The sequence below is a fragment of the Melospiza melodia genome, chromosome 5, assembly GCF_035770615.1.
Source record: "Melospiza melodia melodia isolate bMelMel2 chromosome 5, bMelMel2.pri, whole genome shotgun sequence".
Lineage (NCBI taxonomy): Eukaryota > Metazoa > Chordata > Aves > Passeriformes > Passerellidae > Melospiza > Melospiza melodia.
This window is the reverse complement of record NC_086198.1, coordinates 24,809,345-24,825,248: the sequence shown is the minus strand read 5'-3', so window position 1 is coordinate 24,825,248 and position 15,904 is coordinate 24,809,345. Positions and strand designations below refer to the sequence as shown.

At 39.8% G+C, this 15,904-nt stretch overlaps 1 protein-coding gene across 1 annotated transcript in view; it reads left to right on the top strand.

Annotated features, from left to right (window-relative positions):
• Positions 1–267: 267 nt before the first annotated feature.
• Positions 268–15,904, top strand: part of MMRN1 (multimerin 1) — a 38,750-nt gene continuing 23,113 nt past the window's right edge. Inside the window, exons 1-3 of the mRNA XM_063156616.1 lie at positions 268–863; positions 13,487–13,606; positions 15,708–15,814. Coding sequence (XP_063012686.1) covers positions 352–863; positions 13,487–13,606; positions 15,708–15,814 — 739 coding nt within the window. The 5' untranslated portion in view covers positions 268–351. The remainder of the gene's footprint in view (positions 864–13,486; positions 13,607–15,707; positions 15,815–15,904) is intronic.

Below are 15,904 nucleotides of genomic sequence, written 5' to 3'. Positions count from 1 at the left end.
TATCCCTCAGGATTACTTCACAGTACATATTTTTCCACATTTCTATCACACCATTAATCTTTATCCTGTGCCTTCTGCAGACTTCTATTTTTCCTCCCACATAGGCTGCCAGGGTCCTGCTCTCCAAAGGGTCACAGGTTGCAGAGGGATCCACAGAAACAGGAAACCAGGCTTCCTCAGTCAGTTTTGAAACACCAAAACCTGTTTCCTTTCTACAGAAATAAAGCTTGTCAGGGCATCCTCTGGCTAGGCTCACTATCTGAGTAGCAGCCCAGGAGGAGAGAGAAGCTACAGGATTTCTTGTTTAGGAAATAAATGTGAGATAACTTGTAGCATTTACAAACCATCAGAATGAAAGAGATCATTTTCTTGCTGCTCCTGTTGCACTTACAGACAGGCAGCACTGGATTCAGCACTCTGGGAAAGCTCTGGACCACAGGACAAGGCGATGAAACCCAGACAAGTCACTCAGACTCAACTCTATCTCTGACCACGATTAGGGAGTCACCCCACTCTGAAATTCAAGCTGCCAAAGCAAGCACCTCACAGGGACCTCCTTTTGCATCTGCAGGCGAGACACTGGGAATGACAGCAGTGAAGAAAACTTCCAGTCCTACAATGTCTACCCTTGCAAGTCAGTCAAATGGACACAGTGATGGTGACTCTGGCAGAGACGAGATGGGGAGCTCATCTCACAGCAAAGGGACCCTACAAAGCACTGCTGGAGAGACCCCTCTGCTTCAAGGGCTCACTGCAAGCCTGGATACAGCTACAGAGAACAGATCCTCTCACAGCACTGGTATCACCAGGAGCCAGCAGGATGCCAACTCCAAAGCATCCGGCTTTGAAACTACCAGGGGAAAGTAAGCTAAGTGTTTTTTTCTTGTCCTATGTACTGCTTATTTTCCTGTTTCCAGTGGCATAATTGGCAAAATCCTAGCAATTTCAGTAAAATTATTTTTGACCTTAAAAAAGGCAATCTAAAACAAGCAAGGGACCGAACTGGCAGCATTTACTCAGGCAAAACCATTGTAACATTTCTAACAGAGTAAATGCTGCAATGTTTTATTCCTTAGGGTGGTTATCTCAAAATCAACAGGGAAGTCATTATCATATATGGGTAGGAAAGGACTACAATAAATGGCCCCATGTTTTATGCGCAGTAAACAACTGTTGATTTTTTTCTTCTTTTTCTCATGGATCAAAGAAATTGCAAATGCACTATTTCATTTTGAATCTATTAAAAATATTGTGTTTGTAAACTTTTCCACTAAATTGAAAATACAAGCAATTAAATGTACAAAATGCATCAATGCCTGACAATTTGAAACATCCTGTTCTGTGATAAAAAAACTTAGGAAAAGTGATGTTGGAGATGAATGTGCATTCAGAGCTCTATAACTTAATACACAATAGCTGTGCATAATAGAGTATATCAAATTGCACTGCCTAGTTTTATAGTTCTGGAACACTCAATTATTTTCTTTGTTCCCCAGTGTCTTCAGTTCTCAATGGGGATATCAACACTGACTTTGCAGATATTGCAAGTTTCCCTTAATGGCTGATATATAATCAGATACTGGTAGAAAATGAAAGATGCAAAGGAATGGTTGCTTTACATAGTATTTATGGAGAGTGAGCTTTCAGAATATAGATTTCTTCTTTTGTTACTACTTTCCCATGTAGTAGCATCCAAAATCATCACTCCTATAATTTTCTTGCTGTGTGTGGCTGGGAGTTAATGTTCCTTCAGGTGAAAGAAAAGATTCCCATTCACCTGAGCATGTTTTGGATGGTGTGTAAGGAAAATAATGCATAAGGACCCAAAGGAAAGGAATCCTTTGCTTGGAAGACAGAGCCCAGTAAAGGAGCTGTGTTTCCCAGACAGCTTTCCTAGCACACTCCTCAAGTTCTGAAAGTCATCTGTTACACCACCTCACCACGGTGTTTGGCAGAATGTCTGAGTTCACCTGAGTTAAATGGAGTCTCTTTTTACATGAGTGCTGATAGCTACATCTCCACTGAAATAAATCCCAATACATGCTTTAGCTTTCACAGCTTTCTTCAGGAACAGTGTTCCAATTAAATTAATCTTCAGCAAAACTCTGTGAATCAGCAGATTTCTACCTTTTACTTGAGATATAAGTACAAGTAGCAAAAAATTAGTCTCTGGTGAAGATGGTCACCTATTTTATTTATCATAATGACACAGGATTGCAACTGCAGGGAGGCAAAAGAAGCAAATCTTGTATTTGCCAGCCCCTAATTTCATGAGTGGTCAAGGAGTAACCTGCTGTGCAACATGCATTTTGGAGTCCACTGATCCAATTAGCAATAAAACCAGGATTGCATATCACATTTACAGGATTGTGTAGCAGCATGAAACCCCAGCATAAAATTGAATGCTGACTCCCCATTTTCATGCTCAAACTGCTGAGCTACAAAGCCTCTCCCTCTCTAGCAAATATCTACAGTTTTTGGTGTGGCTCGGTCCTTTTCACAATAAGATTCCTGTGCTACAAAACTTGTCTTCCCACTGTATATGAGTGTTTTTACAAGAAGATGTGGTGTTTTGAACTTCCCTTCCACTTTTGCCATGACCTGGACTGTGACTTAAGTCATTCCACTGTTCCACCTTTCTTTCCTTATGGATTAGACCTGGATGAATAATAAACTTGCTTGTGACTCATTTTTCTTTTTCAGCAAGAACATGAGAAAATGCCTAGTCTAGGGTGTTGACTGTTACCAATCACTGCGAAACACCTGAAAAGTTACTGGTGAGAAAATATGCATAAGAAGACAAAAATTTTTATTTCTTAAGTGCAGGTGCCATCGACTACACCCTAAATAATCTGTCCTATATATTTTCTTAAAAAAATAAAATAAATAAAGTGAAAAAGATACTGCAAGAATTCCAATAAGACACAGTTTTCTTCAAGGTTTTACTCATTTGAAGCCTGAGCAGAGCATGACTCAACAGCAGATTCCACAGCTGTAAAGTGTACTGTCTCTGAGGAAATTTGGAAGAACAACTTTCTTTTTGAATTTACTTTGAATTAAAGCAACTCCATGGTTATAGTCTGTACTCCAACCTGAATTTTTGAGTGACCTTGTAGGAGCTGCATGACTCTGCAATCCTTTATGGCAACCCATTGTGCTAACATATGTGCAGAGATGCTGATGTTGGGAGGCTCCATATTTCTAAGTGGAACAATAGAGAGAAATCTGTGAGAGACAAGGAAGGAAAATAAGAAGGAAGACAAGGATGTGCATTTATTTTTAAACATTTATAATTTTAAAAATACCAATACATACACTTTGTTAGAGAGTCTGCAAGGCTGTCAGATTGTCCAGAAGGTACAATATGTGTCCATTGTAGAAACTTAATTACCCAAATACTCCTTTCTGAAGGAGGTTATGTGCCTTAATGGCTTAATTATAAAGATAATTCCCTTTCTGTTGCTACCCTAGGTTATGTGAGGACAGTATTATTCACCCATGTCTTATCACATGCACTCTAGAACTAGGTTAGGCTTTGAACCTCTCTGTGGCACATCCTGATGTGCTATTACAAGAGCTATATATTGGGCATATCTTTTTCTCTAAGAAAATGAATCTCTTCCTCATTCTTCACTGGCACAGAAATGTAATTAAATCCTGTGCCTTCACATTGGAACAATTTTATAATTAACCTTAGAATAGGCGTGGGAGAACACAATTTGTTGCTGTCTGCTCTCAAACCATTGCAGAAGAGTTTTCTGTGGTGAGGGATCCCTCCTTCAGGCAGGATCTGCACCCAAGCTTTCATGAGGATAAGAAAACTTCATAGAAAGCACATCTGGAATGGCTTGAGCTGAAGGAAAAATCATTTATTCACTCCTATTAATGAACTTGACTTACCTTCTGAAATGTGAAACTTAATATCTTTACAAATATACATTTTTATTCTTATTTTCTTATTTCTACCTATCTTCAAAGCTTTATGCAATCCATATCAATGAATAAAGAAATAATGGAAACCTAGAGTGAGAGAATTTCTCTGAAATTAAGTGACATAAATCTGAGTATCAATTTGGTGTGAAAGAAGAAAATTTCTGATGCATTCTTTTCAATTGAATTCATTTGAGATACATGTTTTTCAGCCTGTGGAGAGAGACAATTACAGTATTTCACTGTGTAAAGCAGCTTAAACAATAGTGGTGTAATGGAGTAAGTCTCAGGTGGAGTCCTGAGACCAGCACACTCATCTTTTCATTCTGAACCTGATTTTATTAATTGCCATCCAAGGCAGCTCCTGAATACATGAGACCTTCTTTCAGGTTGTAAATTAAGCACAGTATCCCCACATTGCTGAGTAGCTCTACATTACTCTTTTCTCTTATTATGTGTATGTTGCACTTTTTCCAGTTCTCTTGAAGCCACTGAGGGTCTTTATAGACTTCCTTTACCATTATCTTGGGTAGTGCTGAGGTGACAATATTTTATTACTAAGTACAGAAGGGTTTAATAGAGTCAGCACCAGGGACAGATTTGCTTAGCTGCCACATGTGATAGGAGAGCTGAAATATTTCATTCTCATGACCAGACGTGTGCATTTCTCTCTGGAAATTGCTTTTGCCTTTATCAGCTTGGTAGAAATCTAGTGTACTGGCAAATTAAAATGAATGGGTAAGTTCAGCAGACAGTTCAGATACATGAGGCATGTAGAAACCTGATTTAACTGCCTAGTTAATGCAAGGTTCACAGTCTCTTTTCATCATGTCACTTTTTAATGGAGCAGAGAGAACAATTCTTGAATCGATCTCCTAAATTTTGCATCACTGTGCATTTACAAAAAATACAGTCACACACGGCTTAGGTTTCTGCCTCACTGGGTATATTCACTATGACCTGGAAGGAAGGAAGAAGCTCTTACCCAGGCCTGAGGTTGCCTTGGTGGCTGTGTCAGGGTGGGTTTGGCAGTCTTTGTCCCCAGAATGTTGTACTACAGCTATGCAGATCTTTGCAATAAGTAATTTTCCTCCAGCAGTGCCTTGAATGTATTTCTGATGCTCAGCTGTAAGCCCACAATCCAATTTTCCTACCCATGCTAAGCTCAGTGTTACTGCCATAGCAGTCCAAAGCAATCATGGCTAGTAGAGTCAGGACAGACTGTTTGCAGCAGGACAGGAAACATAGCAATGGGGGGAAAAAGCACTTCTTAGCCCAAGTTGTTCTTGAGATATTCGCAAATACTTAGCTGGCTCAGAGTCTTGTTGTTTAGGTTTTCTGTGATTAGAAAAGACGTCACTATACAGATTATTTATTTTTTTTTTCAGGATGGTAAGGAAGGTTTCTATTTGTCTCATTATACTAACTATTGTATTAATGCTCATGCTTATCTTGCTCTTGTTCTTTGTTTCATCTGCCACGGGAACAGCAAGGATTAGAAAGAGACTGTTTTCCATCCCTGGAATGTCCCTTCACCCCTGTGAATGGATTAGAATTACTGCACCACACTGGACACAGGGTTAGGATTTACCTACTAGCCACTGCAAATAGTCATTTAGGGTACAGCAGAAACATCTGCTCAGGTATGCAGAGAAAATAGGCATTCTTACAAATCTGAATATAATTAACATTTTAGAGAACTGATGCTAATTCTAGAATAGACTTGGCAAGAAGAGGACTGCAGTAAGGTGTGTCCCCATGTGTTTTCCAAAGGCATTATCTGTACTGCCAGACAGAGAATGCAAGTGTTGCAAATGTCACTTTTTCTGCCAAATCTGATACAGAGCATCTAATACGTGTCCCATTCCTGGTAAGCAACACCATTGGTCGTGAGGAAAAGCCTGTGGAAAAAAAATCACCTTGAATTTCATGGACTTTGGCTCACATCCTTTCTGTTCAAGAGCCCCATAAGATCAGACAGGGACAGCACAAAGATATGTATCTGTATGATTAAGTGGCAAATCAGATACAAAGAAACTGGCAAGGCTTTTAATCATTTAATGAAGGGAAACAAGAAAAGACAGACGGCTCAAAACAACCCTATAAACAAGGACAAATTCACCCCTGAAATTTTACTGGATCTTATTTTTTATATTTTCATTTTGTCACTTACAAAGGTTTTTTTTTATTGTCAGCATTTCTCAAAGTGGTGAAGCCATGACTGCCATATTGCAATCTCCTTTTCTGTAGATCACAAAAGCACTAAAAAAGCAGTGAACACCAATATCACTGAAGGTTACGTGGAAAGCACTGACAGTAGACAAGACCAGAACTACCTTAATGAATTTTGTACTCTGGATCAATTAGAATATGGAAAATAAATTTATATTTCTGAAGTAAAAAGGAATCCAGACCTCTTTAAAGAGCAGTTTGTCTGCATTTTTGGATGTGTTTTGCTGTTTAATTCTCAAAGATTTGAGACTAATGGATATCCTCTCCAAAGTCTAAATTTTATCTGGAATGGTTTGATTGTGTTAAAGGGCTCTGAACATGGAGTGAAAAATCATGTATCAAAGAGGTGATCTGATTTGCAACAAAAGAACATTTTAAATGTTTAAACAGATTAGTGAAGTGCTAGATAAGTGGAAATTGTGAATTAATTTTTGCAGCACAAGGGAGAACAAACAGTAAATAAAAATTCAGATGAAACAAAGAGGCTGCTCACAGTCCAAGGCTCCAGTATTGTAATACAAAAAAAGGAAATGAATGATGAGAGCAGAATTTGTGTTTTGTAATAGACAGGACAAAATGTCAGGACACTGAGTCCTGAAAAAAAAACATTAAACAAATCTTTGACACCTAATGCTCCAGTCAGTGTCAACAAGTCAGCTGTTTCTCAGGGATAAAAACATATCCTATTACACATTTCACTATCCCTTGCTATTTTTTAATACATGTCACATGCATCTTTTAGTTTCTTCCATTCCAGCCAGCTTGTAAAACACATTTTCCAGTTTGATTTGTTTATGGTCAGTCCCCAGTGAGTACTGAATTTTTATTGCAGTTGAGAGTCATACATTTCAGAGCAAAGGAAGCTGGACCCTGAACCTAAGGAATTAGCTGGGTTTTGTTCAAGCTTATAATTTCTCTTATGAGAAATGATAAAATAGGAGTTCTATTTTTGAAATATGACCGACGTTCACTTAAAGAGATAGAATTTACCATATCACAGTGAGAAGTCTCTGTGGTCACCTAGTGGAATTCAAAGGAAATTGCCAAAGCCAGTCTCCCATGCAATAGCAAAAAAGAACCTTGAGAGGGTGCTTGCTATCCTTACAATCTGAGTGTTTACACTGTGTCAGTCAACATTATCCTTCTCATCCGAACTTGGCAGGTTGTTTAAAGCAAATTGAAAAGCCAGCATCTCCCGGCTCTAGATGCTTGTAGCATTTTTATGCATCCCCTTTGCTCAGATGTAAAGGACAATATAAAATTAAAACTGTTGTAGAATCAAGGTATTTCATTAACTATTCTGTGAAACAGAAATAAGCTGCATGCAACATGAATGAGGCACAACCACCAAGCTGGGCATGAACTTTGACAACAGCTCCAGCTCTGGGTCCTTTTGTATTCCATCAGCAACACAGTAATCTCATTTTCATGAGTCAGTGATGTTCAGCTGGGCTGATTGAATAGCATTTCTATTAAAAGCCAGGTAATCTAATTTACTCACAGACTAAAATCAGTCATTTTCAGGTACGATGTGAAGGGGGCATGACTGATTCTATACCCTTTGTGGTCCGACTAGCACTGGAGTGGCTTTAGGACCACTTACAAGGATCTGTGCTTACAAGTAGGCAGAAGGAGTCACGTACAGGCGCTGCCGGCGGTTTTTGTAAAGTTTGCTTTTTTTCTCGGCAACGGACCCAGGGAATACTTTACAACAGAAATGTGCTGTGGAGGGGGGACTGCAGGGACCCTAAAATAACTGGTGTAAATTGTACTTCGCTTTTCAGAGGCATCGGGTGCCTCAGCGCCGGCACCTCGGCGGGCTGCGGCCGCCACCTGCCCGCCGTGCCCGGCACTGCCGGCCTGAGCCCGGCTGATCGCGGCTTAGGACCGGGTTTAACAGCGCAAAGACGGGCTTAAGTGTCCCCCGAACAGGAGGCGAGGATCCCAAAAGCCACAGACAGGCTTAAAGGCAGCGTCTGGGTGCCACTGATGGGTGGCGATTTGTTCCAGGCGCCTGGGCAGGCTCTGGGGCCAGTTCCCTGCACAGGACTTGGAATTGGGAATGGCCCCAAGGCCCAGAGGGCTCTGGCTGCCGAGGCTGCCGAGCAGACGGGATCACAGCTTCCATGCTGCTCCTCATAGCGCGCCCTGCTGCTCGGTGTGGGTGCTTCCTCAGCGCTGAGGGCTCACAGCCTCCATGCTGCCCCTCCTGCCATGCCCTGCTGCTCGGTGTGGGTGCTTCCTCAGCCCTGAGGGTGGGATGTCCCATTTGGGCACAGCCAAACCATACCGAGAGCAGAGCTGGGCCAGGAATAGTTTGATTAAAGCTAGAAATACCGCAGCAAATACCACATCAAGGAGGCTGCTTCAAAGGCCTGAGGACTCTCCCACACATTGCCACCAGTGCATGTTCCTGGCCAAGACATGCGAGGGGAGGATGAAATCTGTCACTTGGGCTTTTTGCCAGCTGGGGACTTGTACTGCTCTTTCTTGTTGTGTGTTGTGAGGGTTTTGTTTTGTTTTTAAATACAGCTTTCCTGATTGAAATCAGGCTCAATGCAAAAGAGACACTAGGCTCCCCCAGCTCTCAACAAAATCTGCGTGTTAGAAGCCTGTGTTGATGATCTGGAATAAATTATTCCAGGGAGGGTAAAGAGGATTTTCAGGTTTAAAGTCCTGTTATGCAAATAAGTTGTCTTCTGTTCTGCCTTTGCATTAACACAGCCTGTCATAGTTCTTCCGCCACGCTTCATCTTCTATTTCCAAATCTACATTTTTTCAGACAATTTGATTTCAAAATTATATTTACATTCTTAACGTCTCCTAATGAGCTTATTTCATTGGTAGCGTAAACTTAATTATGAGTCACACCAGGGGCTCTTTTGCTGTGAATATTTCCTCCAATTTAGCCTGATCAAAGATTGCTGGGCCGTGTGAGAACCACAGCTTCAGACATTGCACTCCTGTACATTAAGAATGAGTTAAATATTTTAAATGGAAACAATCTACTCAAGTTAGTTATGTTTTTGGTAGGGACCAGAGGCTGAGTTCAGACTGTCTTTAGAAAAGAATAGCCCTTAACATTTTTGGTACTGTAACATATTTTCCTTTGGAAGGCATGTCGAAATGGGCAAGTCCCCATAGGTGTTCCTCAAAACTAGACACTACTACTACTACTACTACTACTACTACTACTAATAATAATAATAATAATAATAGCAACAGTGTGAATTTTTAAAGGTTTGGGGGGAGGTAGGATTGTTTGGTTTTTTAAATGAAAATCATATTCCAGTGCTTTCATGTCTTTAGCAATTTTTTTAATGCCTGTTTTCAGTCTTTTATCTTTTCATTGACCCCATTTGCTCAGGTGTAAAATGACTCTCAGTAACTATGATGTATACCCCAAACATGTGCACTGCAGAACAGGCTGTCAATGACAATATTGCTGTACATCTTCTGCTTCATCCCTTTCTCTGGCGAGCTTCAGATCTGCATGCAAGGTTAAAGTGCAGCCTAGGAAGCCACAGGCCCAAGTACCTAACCTCACCCCTGCCTCACTGTAGCCCAGATTTTAAAATCTGACCCCTATATTTGGTTTCTTTATTTGCAGAGGTGGGATGTTTAACCCCCAGCTGCCCAAGGCTTTAGCTCCTCACTTCCTAGAGATCTAATGTGGAACAGGAATTCACATGTGGTACTGCATAACAGCTAGAGATGGCATTATTGCTTCAGAGGTTTTCTGAGCAGACTTTGTATGCCATCAGTTAATTGCCAAGATTTATTTAGGAATTTAGATATTTACACTCTCTATACTTAGTTTAAATCATAAGCAAATCCCCATGCTTAGTCAGAGCTCCTCCTGAATAGATCAGTGTCATTCTGGCCCAGAATCACTTCCTGCATTTGTTAAGAAATATTTAGTATCCCAGTCATATGCTGGGTCTTGAATATGAATTTAAAGAACCTTCTCACCACAGCTGTGAAAGGGAAGAGATCTCATGCCTGCACTGAGCAGGATAACAAGCCTTGATGGTCCTAAGCAACCTCACCTGTAGCTTCCACCCACACCCCTGTGCCAGGACTCCACTTAAGCCCAGCCTTGAGGGTGTGTCATTTTCCTTGTGAGGGTGCTTGCCTTTAGCAGTCTCCAGGACCTGGCTCCTTACCTGGGCCCTGCTGGGCTGCTCCTTGACCTGTCCCTACCACCCCACTGCTGCCTGCAGGCTCCTGGTGCCGTGGTAGCTCTGCTGCTGGTGAGGTCAGTGCCTGGCTGGTGTGGCTGACCCTTCCCTTAGGAAGAAGCCCCACTCTGTGCTCCATGATGCTTAGTGGGGAAGCCTCCTGGAAGGGCTGTTTTCCTGGCAGTGCTTCCAAGGGCATCAAGTCACCTGTGCTGCTGCTTTTTAACTCAGATATCATTATTTGTTCCTACTGCCAGTCTCTGTGATACAGGAGACTGTGAAGGACCCACATGCCCCACCTAGAGGAGTGGGTAAGTGAACTTCATTATTCCTCTGCAAAACTTGAAAGACTAAAATTTCCTCTTGTTTTTGCCAATTTTGTGTCTCTCAAATATAGCTGCTTCTGACTTCCCCAGAGAAAGTGAGCAGAATACCTAATATTTATGCTTGTGCTTGATAACTGCATTTAAATTTTAGTAAATATTTATGGAGTTTTTAATTAATACACAGAGATAAAAGGCAGTAACTAAAGGAGTGAGAACCTAAAGGAAACATCAAAAAAAGCACAGCCTTTTTATACCTAATTAAGAAGAACTACTATCTTAATGAAAACTCTCAAGCAAGTAGAGAGTGAGCAAAATCAGATCAAAGGCACTCAGTAAAAGCCCATTTTAAATGAGGCACATTATTCCTCAAATAAACAATGTGTGTTGTGAAAGGGAGTGCTGCAATATTGGCAGTAGAGATATTGTGAGATTAAATCTGTTAGTTTTAGCATCTTTCTGGCTTATCCTGCTTTTTTCTCAGGAATCATTTTCCAAGTACAGCACTACTGAGCTTAATGTGCATACACTGGTAGGATCTCAGTAGACAAAAGCAATCACTTAAGGACAGATGCTGATACTATTTTGTGTTTTGTGCTGTTTTTCATGATTGAAATACTGTCAATCTGTACTAATGGTACTTAAGTAAATGGAACTAATCTGGTCCTAATTGTATTTTGATTTCTGCTCTAAGGAGCCCATAGTGAGGTATCATATCTGGAGTAAATATATGTATTCATGAAACATGAGAAGAACTACTACTGGAAGAAAATGTTAGCAGCAAAACACAACACAGAGAGATGAACTTGAAGTTCTCATATGCAAATACTGTTTGGAAGTTCTTGCAGCTCCACCAGTCCTACAAATGAAACAATGCCAAGTCAAAAATTGAATATGTTTCAGCATGGACAAGGGAATAACATGATCCTGAGACAGGCTGCACTAAGTTAAAGATGAAAGGAAGAAGTCAGCACTAGGCCAAATAGGCATTTGTTCCACCAGGAGAAAAACAATAATACTTTCTTCAGGATGCTTTCCAGTCTGCAGCTGGGAGACTTCCTGAGACAAAGATTAAAGCTGCAATTTAATGATTATTAAAAAACCCTATTGGTATGTTTTTTTCATTAAATAGTTGTACTGCTTTTTAAAACTCTTTTTGGCTTCCAAATTCAGCACAGTCTATGACTATGGAAATGCTGCCTGACTCTTCCTTTTTGTCTTCTTTAATTTTAAGCCTGTTTTGTTTTGATGCCCATTTATCATAACAAGACTAAATGAATAATGAATGCCATGACTTCATATCTCTCCTGCTCTTCATTTGCCTTTTTTCCACCTCTCTTTAGGGTGTAGGACCAAACCTGAATTCTCTGTTCAAACTGGCTATAAACTCCTACACAGCAACAGAGAGTTGATGTACTGGAACAGTGGTGATTATTGTTTGTTCTTCAGTCCTTCCCTAATAATTTCAAGCATTTGATTACTTAGCTTAGTTAAGGCAAGCCAATAAATTGGCCTATTGAGAGAGCCATTAGCAAGGACTCCAAGATTATTTTCCCCTCTGATGAAAGCTACGGTATGTAGTGATACTATCTCTGTAAGCCTATATTTGTAACTGATTCTGCATTACAAGACCCTTTTCTGACACCTACTTAATTGGAAACTCAGTATCATGAGCATCATGAGACTTGCGCAGTTCTTCAAGTTGAGCTTTTTTTACTGCACAAAATGATTTTCTAAAATTCTGTATAACCCTGCCATCCCCCTATTTACGTAGTTCCCTCCTACTTAATTAATATAGTGCCTATTACAGATAATGTGGGATTGTGCTGATAAACTGCTTCTTGAAAAAGCAAACTAGTCTTTCATCTCTCTGATTTAATGCCTTATTTATTTATAACAGTATCTGTCTTCTTACTATACAATAGATTGCTTCCCCCCTGCCCCTGCCATATCTTTTGGTGAGTGACCTTGCCAAAAGCCTCTGAAAAATCACACATTTATCTACCTACTTCTGATTCAAGGAATACCAATATATCTCTGTGGCATAATTTCCCTGTACAAATCTGTCCTGAGCCATTATTCACATTATAATTTTGATTTAATTCTATTCTCTACTGTGGCCAAGTTTCAAAATCTGATTTAACAGTTTGTATTTGCTTGCAACTTCCTTAGAAACCTTTTCAAAAGGAAGTAGCAAACCACCTCTTGCACTCACCAGCTCTGGCCCCCTGTGCTGCAGTGATATAGAATTTGATCATTTTGTATGTGACTGCCTTCTCTGGATGGGCATCCAGAGGCACAAGCAAGTGTGGAGCCATGTGTAACTTTGACCTCACAGTGCACTGGAAAACAAAGTCTACCTGTACTCATAGTATTGCTGGGCCAAGAGAGAAATACTAGAAAGGCTGTCCATAAAATGAAAGTTGTGGATGATTAAAAACCTCACTGAAAAATCCTTTGAATTCTGGATAAACTGTTTCTGTAGCTGGAAAATGAGGTGTATTTTAAGACCTGTCATTACTGCAGTCTAGGAGAGCTTCTTTGTTCTTGGAGCTCCACAGATGTTTGCGAATTAAAATACAGATTTGCAATATGAATGTATGTAGAGATGGAGGAATGATTATTTGTTTTCTTTGCTGAATCACAAAAACTAAGTAATTGCCCAAGACAACATTGGCAGTTTGAGTGAAACAAACTTAATTTTTGTAACTTACTCCTATTCGTAAATTATGGGTTTAACTTTCACAATTAAGTATCATATATCATATGATGGAAAATACTATTTGTACTTTTAATCATTTTGCCTTGTCTGTTTTACAGAAACTGGTGTGCTTATGTCCATACCAGACTCATACCTACAGTTGTGGTGGATAACCTAGAAACCTTCTCATCAGGCAGAGCAAAGCCTTGCACTTGGCAAATTGGATCCTGTGCTCAGAGGTATGGAGAACTGGGAAGAAAGACTATCTGCAAGCACTTTAATTACAACCAAATACACCATAAATGTGATTATAACTTGAAAAATTAAAAGGAAAACAAGAAGGGAGCATGCCCTCACTCTGGCACCCTCCAGTCAGTTCAAAGTCTTTGAGTCAAAGAGAGGTGCACAAGTAAAAAGCTTTAAAGCACATGCAGGGAAGAAAATCCTTTCTGTGCAGTTTTCCAAGCTTGTGCTCTGTTGAAGCAAAAAGCTTCCCCTGAGAGGCATAAATATTATCATCTCTCTGCTTAATCCTTATTTCTGGCATAGCTTTGGTCAGGCAGTGAATCTAGACAGGTAATTGGCCTGGATGGAACTTGTAAATAATACCTCTGTTAAACATTCGGGTTTTCCTTTGTGGTTTGGGTGTCTCATTGTATTCTCTAAATGTTAGCTTTCAGTCATAAGTTAAATTGGATTTTCATGCATGAATTTGGAAAATGGCAAAATGAAGCAGCACCAGCAAAATGCAGATTGTAATGTATTTTTCCCTTGACAAATTTTAAAAGCCTCTTAAAAGTCAGTTTGACTGTTCTGAGAATTGTCCTCTAGATGGTATGGCAGAACACACTTAAAGCTTTGAGTTGAAACTGGGAATAGAGCTTCCTTAGCATTTGGTGACTCTGAAATGCAATTGACTGCATGGCAAAACTGTGGAGTGGACCCCGTGGTTGAAGTGTTGCCAATTTTGTTATTTTGTTCTAGGTTTTTTCATATTTCATTTGCTTTAGGTCCTTGTGCTGCTCTTATAAATTAGGCTCTACTACATAAATTTCTGAGGCTCCTTTACGTGGATTATTTTTGAAATTTCTATTCCTGATTAACTCCTTTCAGGAACACTTCATTTTTATGAGTGGTTTTAGGAATGGATTATGCTAATGCAGAATAGGGAGTTTTTATCATCAGACCATCCACGCAGCAAAATAACCAGGAACTCTCTTGAATTCCATTCATCTTAATCTTTATTGAGTTCTAGCTGCTGAAAAAGACATTTCTTAAAGCCAAAGCTGGCTGGGGACGCATGCAAAGCTTCTGCCAGCTGCTATGAGAATTTTAATATATGTAATATTACATCCCTTGGGAAAGGGTGACAACATTAACTGGAGTGTAAAATACGGTGGCGATTTTTAATGCATTGGGAGGATACTTTGGTCTGACAGCCTTTAAATTTCTCTGTTTTTCTGGAATAATTTATACAAGGATTGTGTGTACAAAACAATTCAGTAACTGTTTTATCATCATATTTTCTGAGATTTTAGGTGTTTTTCATGTCAGTGCTTATAGCTAGTAACAGCATGTGACATTATTTTTATTTGAACTTTGTGTTTAACATCTTAAAAGGGCAAGAAGAGTTGCTGTAGTTTATTCTGTATGCCCTACAGCAGCATGTTCATTCTAAACTGATTTCTCTGTGAAGTTAAGAAACCCAGGAGAAGTGATGGGGTAGCCAGGACATGCAGAATCTGTTGGAACACAGAAAAAATTGCTGCTTCCTCTGGTGTTGCATGCTGTTAAAGCAATAACTGAAGCCTCACAATTACATAGAAAGGCCCTGGTTTCCCTGAAATCCAGAGTAGAATTTTTCACACTTTATTGGATTAATGGTTGTATAATCTTGTTTAAATAATCAGAAAGGAAGGTTTCCAGTGTGCACTAAATGTGCGCTGATGTGGTGTAAATTCATTGTGAATGCTTTTTTCCACCCATTTCAAAGAAAAGTGGTACATAAAAATCATGGGTTTGTCTCCCTTTTTCAGTTTAGTAATTATTAATTGTAATGTCTTCCATAAAAGATTGCAGTATTTGAATCCTGAGTAAGATATTCTAGGAAGAAATCTAAAGAAACATCATGTTTCTTTAAAATTCATGCAGATAATCTGGAGGTTGCAGTATTAAAGCTGTGTTTGCTAATGAAACACCAAACACTGGTTAGAATTCACTCTGGATTTCAAGCAGTGATAAAAGGATATGACAAGTGAGATAATGTGATGAAGCTATGCAGGTATCTTAGAGCTCCTCTTTGGTTACCTAAAACAGATTTAAATAGTTCTCATTTCACAGGTCCCAGACAACAACACACCAGGCTTACAGAATCAAACATAAAATAGTGACATCGCTGGAGTGGAAGTGCTGTCCTGGGTACAGTGGGCAAAACTGCCAGCCCAAAGGTGAGTAGAGCTGTAAGGGTCTGAACTCTTCACTTAGCAAAGGAAAACAATGCAAGTTTGATCTGTGAGCAAATGGTTCTGTTGAAAACA